This window comes from Buceros rhinoceros, unplaced genomic scaffold (genome assembly GCF_000710305.1).
Source record: "Buceros rhinoceros silvestris isolate BGI_N320 unplaced genomic scaffold, ASM71030v1 scaffold47204, whole genome shotgun sequence".
Lineage (NCBI taxonomy): Eukaryota > Metazoa > Chordata > Aves > Bucerotiformes > Bucerotidae > Buceros > Buceros rhinoceros.
In genome coordinates this window covers 1-8,698 of record NW_010408495.1, presented here as the reverse complement: position 1 = coordinate 8,698, position 8,698 = coordinate 1, and the positions used below count along the sequence as shown (strand labels likewise).

The window sequence follows — 8,698 nt, the reverse complement described above, 5'->3', positions numbered from 1 at the left end:
TGGGGAAAGTCTTGCCCAGGGACCGCGTACGAAACAAACACAATTACACCACCATTACCTGCGACGCACTCGCTGTCCTGCCCCCTCCAGCCGTTTCGAGGGGCCAGTTAAGCCCTTCAGGACCCCGGTCAAGTGTAGCATGGCGGGGGGGCAGCAGTGGTAAAGGGCTGTTCCAGGCCTGTTCAGGGGCACGAGCTGCTGTCACAGCAGCTAGAATTGCGTTTAATTTTTTTGATAGAGCCCAGCAGCTTCTATTTTAATTGCAGCTCTAAGCAGCAGTGCCAGCTTTTGTTACATCATTTTAAATCCTGTTCTCCCCTCATAAAAAAGGAGGAAAATAAATGATCCCTGTGGCAGTTCATTACTGAGTCCCCCAGTCAGTCATAGGCTCCGTTTTTCGGTCAAGACAGGCCTAACACGGTGTTGAGCTTCCTGGCAGCGTTTTGCTCAGACTTGTCTCTGTTTCTCCGCTAGCTGGTTGCTCCTGGCCCATCTTTCCTTCATCTGGTGGGAAGGGCTGCGTCTGTTTCCCCACACACACTGTGCAGCTTTTGCCCCAGCACAACCCTTGCCCCAAAGGCCAGGAAGTTTCCCACCCTGCTGCCATAAGGGTCTGCCTGGAGCTTGCTCCCGCAGCCGCCTCCTCCCCTCCGGTTAAAATAACCACAGCTATACACCTCTTGCCTATTTATACAATAAGCACTAAGGTTACACTTTATTTACAGGTTTTGAAAAATGTACAGTTTCTTACATGGGTTACTTGTGCAAAGTTAAACTTGTCAACTAACGGACCAATGTGCGCACGAAAGACACTGGAACAGTGGACAACACGATTGTAGGTTTCATCCCACACTGCTGCTTCGGGTGCTGTATCCAAATGTACAAACTTCGCCTTACAAAAAAAGTGAGTCTGGACTTACAAATGTTTTTTTTTTCAGAGCTGAAAAAATTCTTTCATAAAACTGAGGGGAAAGTCGAGCATGCAGCAGTAGCTCACACGAACCACACAGTGATCCACCAAGAGCAGAAACCACAGACTCACCTGCCTACCCCGTACTTTCCAGGAGGCAAAGTTGGATTCCCCAAGAACTTATCTTTCTCAGCTGAAGATAAGGGGCAGGAGAAAGACACTGGAAGAGTAATTCCACCGCTGGAACGCTCTGGGTTTTACCTCCTCCTTACTGCAGAAGGTCTTTCACTCAGAGTACCACAGCTCTACCTGGTTTGTCCAGTAATGCCTCAGTGACAGGACTAGAGAAACGTATCAAAGCAGTCGCTGTAGGCATGTCTTTTAAAATAAAATAAAAAAAAAAGGAGGGGTTGTTCCTTACCCTAATACCAAAGTACCACAACTGGAGTGATTTATGTATATCTGTACATAAATCTTGCTTGTGAAGTGCAGCAGTAACTAGCGTTCCATGGCCTCACTAAACAGCTGGATTGGAATCGACTGAGTTGTTTTTTCCCCATGAGTACGGAGCTAATAAACCAGTGCAAAAGGGAAATGAGAGGTTGGTTCTTCACTTCAGAACTTACAAACGCAGCGGGGTCTAAACCAATAGTAGAGGTAAATGACCAGCCTGGACACATCAGCACTTTAGTTAATATCAGTTAAAAAATGTGTATGTATATAAACATCCCTTTTATCAAGCTACACATAAGCATCACTGTGTATAACACAATTACAATTAAAAGCTTAGTGTACACTACAGAAATGCACAATACTGCCCTATGACTGGAGAGGGACCACGGAAAATGAACTCGCCATCAGTGACTCTTTTGCAAGTAACCCAAGTACAGAACATTTGACTTCAAAGTGGGTGCTTTCTGATGTCCAAGGAGAAGAAGCTTCAGCAGGGGAGGGTGGCAACAGCACAACAGCTATTCTGCTTTCAAAGTAAATGCTAGGAGGAAAAAGATGACTCGGACACTTTATTTTCCTCATCAACAGAGTGTTCATTTGCATCATCCTGGGTCAACAGTCACGCCAGCTCTGTTCGACTATTGCAGAAACCCGTTTTTCGTATTCCCGCTTATTCTCTTGGTATAGCTGAGCCGCCTGGCTGTTCGCTGGGCTGTTCGGGTTTGGCTCATCCAATAGGGACTGCGCAAAGAGAAAAACACGCTTAGCCACTTGCGAACACGCACCGTCCTCCGACACGTCCCTCAAACTAACTTCAGCGCTCTCTTAGCACAGGTAATCTGCGCGTTGCATTACTCCAGTTGTAAGTTACCAGCAGCTTTCTGTGGGTCTTACTCGGGACAGCGCAAGCGACTGGAGCCGAGAGCCCAGCAGCAACACCCGAGCAGGGCAGTGGCCGGCAGGTCCCTTCAGTGCCACCTGCTGTCACTGCCCAGTCACTCACAGCTGGAAGGAGTCACACTTCAGCAAGGGTCAAGGTACAGCTGCTGTGGTGGCTATCAGGAGAGGGGGGAAAAGCAGTGTGTCCTGAGCTGGCTTTGTCAAAGCCCCGAGTGTCACTCTGCCTTTGCAGGCGGAGCCCCGTTTACCTGTATGGATGTTAAGATGGAGGAGACATCGTAAGTAGGACTCCAGCGGTTCTGAAGGATATCCAGACATATACTACCGTCTGCATACACTGGAAAAGGGTCGAGAACAACGGCTTAGAACAGCTGTCCAGCTATCACCGATTTCTCCTAGTACTGCCTGATCCTGAAAACCTCCGTACTGACAAACAACTACAGTCGTCAACAGCATCTGACAGACTTGAACCTGGCCAGCAAGCCTGCTGGTAGTTAGAGGTGAAGCTTGTCACCAACAGCTGCCTGAGGTATCTAATCTCAACCCCTGCTTCTCTGTGACACTGCAGCTACCACTATGGAAAGCTGTGAGTCCATTTCAAGGCATAAAAAATGAAGCTACCCACCAATGAGCCAAACGAAGAACACAAGCAAAAAGCTGTTTACACACAAGGTCCCAAAGTTTCCCCAGAAAGCACCTACAACAGTCAGCATCCAGTCACCTTTCTCACAGCAGCTTTAGAGGAACCTGCCCCCTGACAGAGGAACCCTCACCCTCACAGGCTTACTTGCTACCCTGGAAAGTTTCTGGTGTTTCTCCACAAGGCTACTCTTGGTCTGGAGGTATGGCATACATCCCCAGCCTTTAATTTCCAAGGAAGGGTATTAATTAAACCATCTCACTATCACGGGCTCTCGCTGGAAACTAGCGCCACTGCGTGTCATGGTACATCACTCTTACAGGCATTCTGGGAAGAAAAGTGGTAAGAGAGGACTGCACTCAGCAGTGTCACTGCGCTGGGTATGCGATACATGACACAACGGCCCAAGGCACTGCTGTTCGAGGACAAAATACCCTTCTGTAAGGATCCACAACAGGCAGCTGAGAGAGAAGCGCATCTGCTCAGCAGCGAGCTGTAACACCTGAAAGGCAAGAGGCTCCTCTCGCTGCTCACACACCCATCCTTACCACAGCTACACAGAGCCACACCGGAATTTTGGTACTTTCTAAGAGCACGGAAACTTGTACAGTAAACAGAGCTTTGTCTACAGCAAGCTGTAACAAAACCAACCAACCAAAAGCATCATGTAAGTACTTACCATTTGGATGAAACATTTTAGAGACAAATCTAACAGTAGGTGGCTTATTTGGATATTCTTCTGTGAATTCTATTGTGAGTTTGAAAGTTCCTGGAGTTGAGAGAGAGACAAGGAACCTTTATTCAGAATGAATTTACACAAGGGTTCAGTAAGTAGCATCTCTCCAAAAGCACAAACAGATACTTTGTGCTGATATACACGTGTTGGATATGGAATACCGACTGCTCACTCCTGCAACGATTGTTCTACTCTCTTTGGAATTAATTGTTAACGCTGAAGTCCTACACAGCACCACTGCAGGAGTCTCTCCTGTGCCTTACTGCCAAAACCGCCACCCCAGTCAAAAGGTTTGTGTAAGGAAATAAATCTGCCCAGCAGGTTTTCTTCCAAAGCCTAATCCCAGCGCGCTGTAAAAACAACACAAGTGGGTGTAGAACCATCTGTATAACAGGCCGTGATTTAGTAAGTCCTAAAGACTAGAATATGCCATCATGACAACGACCTTCCTACTTATTTCCTGTTTAAATTTTAAGAAAATACATTTTTATCAACAGCTGTAAGATCAAGTTTACTGGAAAAAAAGCAGTACTGAAAGCAGCATCCAAACAGACACTTGAAAGCTGTGACTACGTGAGAAGAAGCCTGTGAACCGAGCTGCATCAGCACGGGGCCAAGGACTCAGCACTGCTCGCGATTCAGATGGGTAACGAAGGAACTCTAGGTACGCCCAGAGAGAACCGTCTGAAGCACCTTCACACAGACACGTGGCTCTGCTGGGGAAGGCCTGCGTGAGCAGTAATGGCTGTTGACGAGCTCTTCTCTCAGGCCAGCGACAGGGTTTACCCCCACCCCGCACTCAGTGCCCAAATTAAAACTCAGGGCTTCAGACATAAAGCTCATCCTTGCTTCCTACCGTGAGGGTGTTTTCCAGCACTAAATAACTAATGTATTCCTTCTCTTGGCTGGCAGATGTGTGCCAACAACTGGCAGCCAGAGAAAAGGAGAGATTTTTCAACCTCTCTTCTTATTTTCAGATCAGCAAGGACCCACAGTATTTCCCAAGGCTCCCTCCTTTATAAGGAAATAAACTGTAACATTGAGTTGCAAGAAATGAAGGTCATTGCTTTGACGTTCCAGTTTGCACATGAAGACACAGTACAGATGCTTCAGAGCTTTCTGCACAGCAGTGGGAAGTCTCAGCAGCCTAAAAATAAGTTTTTGCATGTTTGCTGTAATGAGCAGCCTAACAACCCAGGAGCAGAGCGCCGGCAGCATGCCGAATTACCGCAAAACAACGGGAACGAGAGGAGCAGAGGCGAGATGGTTCAAATCAGCCCAAGCCTGCTGTGGGGCTTTCAAGCTTTACTCCAGCTCATCGAGAGGCACAGAGCCAGATCCGAGGTCAGTTTGAGAGCCAGCACTGAGAAGTTAGTCACAACTTCTTCTATCCGTGAACATCAGCTCAGGACCACCTTTCCTGCCCTGCACAGTCCCGAGCAATACTGGCCCTTCAGAACTGAATGCTCAGAGGTTTGATTCCACAGCTCAGAGGTTCCCAGCCCTCCCTGCCCCAGTTCTGGTTGTCAGTAGCTTCCTTAGGAGGTAGGAAAGCAGGCACTTTCTTCTGTGGAAGAGTGACTAAGCCAGCAGTAGGCTGAAAACTGAGCACAAACCATCAAATAGAGGAGTTCAACATGCATACTTGAGAAAACGAATGCTATTCTAGAACGGTGACTGAGGCAGGAGCAGAGGGCACAGAGAAGGCAGCCAGAAAGCCCTAACAAGGGCAGTTTGGTCTTAGAATCTGTTTAGAACTACTGAGAGAAAGGGCAGCTGCCTGTGGTGTGACAGGGCAGCATTACTTCTAACACAAATCTGTGCAAGTGGTCAGACAGCTTCCAGCTGGAGGACCCACCAGGACCCAGAGCAGCAACGGCTCTTTGGAAGAGCCTTGCGGTACACACTACCTCACTGCTGAGCTTTACTAAAGCACAAATCCAGAGACTGGAGGAACCAAAGTCCAAGGGTCACTGACACTGAAAGCCCACACAAGTGTAACAGGTATCACAACACACGCTGCTGGGGATGAGTCTCCTCTGTCACTAACTGTAAAGCTTTCAGCGGGTATTCCTTGCAGCTTGCCCTACACAGACAATTTTAAACCATAAATAATCATATTCTCTGTCATTACTGGTATTAGGATCACCACTGATCTTAGGAGAACATTCTCTTCTCTCTCTTGTACTTACCTTGTTGATCTGTTTCTCCTGCCTTGGGACATGAGACTCTCACAGCTAACAGGGAGGCTTCTCCACGGCCTGTAACCCCTGCCCGCACAGCACCACGTCCCTGCTGGGCCCTCCTCACAGCAAGGGGCGGGAGCAGCCCCCTCTGCTCCACTGTCCATCAAGCAGGGGCCACCTCTTCCTCTCCCACATGAGGATGCAGAGTCCATATTGCAGAAACAAGGAACAAGCCACACAGGAGGACAACACCTTGCTTTCTCTGTTCAAGCCTCCTGCACGCTCACGGCAAGGCAGGACACTACAACAGCTGCGTTACTGAACTCTCTCCAAGTCAGGAATCCTGCACTAACCACAGGCTTGTCATCCAGTAAAGAGAAACTGGTCTGAAGGACCAGGAGAGCCTGGGTTTCCATCACTGTGACAGCACTACTACTTTAGATGCCACACACAGAGATGCTTAGAAATGTGGTGAAGGGCAGGATAAATATCCCCGGGGTCCTACTGCAGAGACCTGCAATCGAGTCCTCTTAAACCAGGAGATGGAAGTTACGCTGCTGATCTAAATTAGTAGCTGTTCCTAGGCCAAGGCAGCCTGTGCGCCGAGTTGTGAAGACACCCTCTGAAGGCTGGGGGTGGAGGGAGGGAGGGTTGTTAGCTGCATTCTGCCACACAGCAAGTAAACAAATGCGTTTGAACTTCAGGACTTCAGTTCAGACTAAACTAAGAAACCTCCGGAGCTGAGGCTGGAGAAAGGCCTCACCAGAATGATGATAAAGAACAGTAATTCTCACGGTGATGGACTTATGACACCTCTAGGTCAACAGGAACAAAATTCACAGGCTACTTTCACAAGAACTACAGTATCTGAAACCCTACAGAGACTAAAAACGAAAATATGAAGCGACTTGTGCAGAACACTGCCCTGAAAAGGCTTCAGAAGGGTTACAGAGCTCCAGGGTACCTGTGACTCACAAGGACCCGCTCAGCTACAGAGCAAGCCCAAACGAACCGCTCGGTTTTACCTACATTAAGCTAAACGGCATCTGCACCGTGCTGCTCTACTCCATGGAAGAGCAGAGCAAGGCACCACACACCCCTATCTCAAGGCACCACTTAGTGTTTCGTTATCTAACACAATGTAAGATATGTCCCAGAGAAAAGGAGACAGGCATATCCTGCAACACAAGAGCTATCAGCCCTCCCGAGCGCACGCTGTGAGGACACACACACTGCTACGCGAAGAGCAATCCATCACGCCCCAAGATGATATTCTTAGGCTGACCGAAGCAGCGGGACAGCGGTAGCAGACCCAAGCATCTGTTTGAACTTCAAACTGCTGTGAACGCAACGTGTCCTAAGCGTCCAAGATAAAGACATGGTGCTGCCACAGCAGAGAGCGCAGAGGAAATCAGCATCTCAGGGCTCTCAAACGCCATCTCCAACTCCATGGAGATACACGGAAAAAAGCCCTGATGGCACCTGTTAGCCCCAGACTGGGCTGGAAGAGCCTGCACATGCCAACAACCTGCATTTTAGCGCACTGCACGAAGACGGCTTTCTGCTCCAAGCAGCGAATCACTCCACTAGTGGCAGCGCACCAAGAACCCAAGCAGCTCTCGCAACCCTCGGAGAAGTTTAGGGGAGCCCTGCTTTAGGGTTTACAAGACAAAATAACAGAATACCTGTGGTCTATCTGATGTTACATGACTTCTAAACATTAGACCTCTGTAGCAGCTACTATAGCAAGCTTCTTAACTAATCAAATACGTTAAACGAAGTAACTGGAGTCTTTGGAGCTTTCTTAGGCCTGAAATATTTAAAGACTTTCAAAATCTTTACTGAAAAAAAAATTCTGCAATTTACAGGTATGCCCACAAGTGCAACCTCCGAGGATAAACAGAGACAAAGGAGTTAGCCAAGAACAACATAAGAGTTAAGGATTTTTTTCCAATGCTTTTGTCGTGAGTCATGGAGCTCTAGGATTAATTATAGTCTGCACTGAAAGTATCTTAAAACAACAAAAGCATTGCTGATTTCAGTTAGAGAGTGTTTCATGCCCAACAAGTTCTCACACAGATGTGAAGCATTCAGTACCACACCAGTAAAGCTATAAAAGACAGTGAGGCCCGATGAAAACATCTAGGACCCAGGTACATTACAAGGATCTATTTACTCAGCTTTTAAAGTTAAAAAGCACTTTTAATCTTAAACCCTGAACAATACCAATTGTAGTAGAGTGAAGTAGATGCCAAGAAAAAGAAAAAAAGTGTTCTGAACTTCCTTAGACACTCAGCCCGTTTCCTACTTCGGCTGACTTACACTGGGACTTACTTCCCAGCATCAGAAAAAACAGAACTCAAATGAAACGACGAAGGTTCTACACCAGCTTTTAGACAGTTCTCCATGACAGATCCCTCAAAATACGGTCCAGGTTTCAAGAGAAGAGCTTGAAGTACATTAAATTAGGCTCAGGGCCGTCAGACAGAGCGATTACAAGCAAAGCCCGACAAGCTAATCTGTATGTTTCTGTAAATCAACATCGCAATGGAAACCTACGGCACTTTCTTGGAGCAGATTAAAACAAGTAAGTGTACCTAAGGGATGTGTGGTCAGGTGGACACACACCCGCGCCCCTTCTCCATCCCCCGGCCCCCACCTGTTGCAAAGTCCACAGCAGCGACAGGCCAAGGCCGCGTCAAGCTGCAGCCGGTCACCCCAGAAAGCCAAACACCGGGCCCACACGCCGCCGCACTTACCGTCCTCGAAAGGGGTCCCCTCGGGCCTGGAGGAGGGAAGAAGCAGAGCACAGCGTTACGGCGCGGGCAGCCCGGCCCCTCGCACTCCCCCCCTACCCGGGGGCAGCGCGGCGG

At 48.2% G+C, this 8,698-nt stretch overlaps 1 protein-coding gene across 1 annotated transcript; it reads right to left on the bottom strand.

Moving 5' to 3' along the window:
* Window positions 1-1,335: 1,335 nt before the first annotated feature.
* LOC104488590 (ubiquitin-conjugating enzyme E2 A) lies at window positions 1,336-8,610 on the bottom strand (the record flags this gene model as incomplete). Its single annotated transcript, XM_010134867.1, has 4 exons — window positions 1,336-2,104; window positions 2,512-2,600; window positions 3,583-3,672; window positions 8,585-8,610. Coding segments are annotated over 4 exons (334 nt in total), but the record flags the coding sequence as incomplete, so codon positions are not given.
* Window positions 8,611-8,698: the final 88 nt, after the last annotated feature.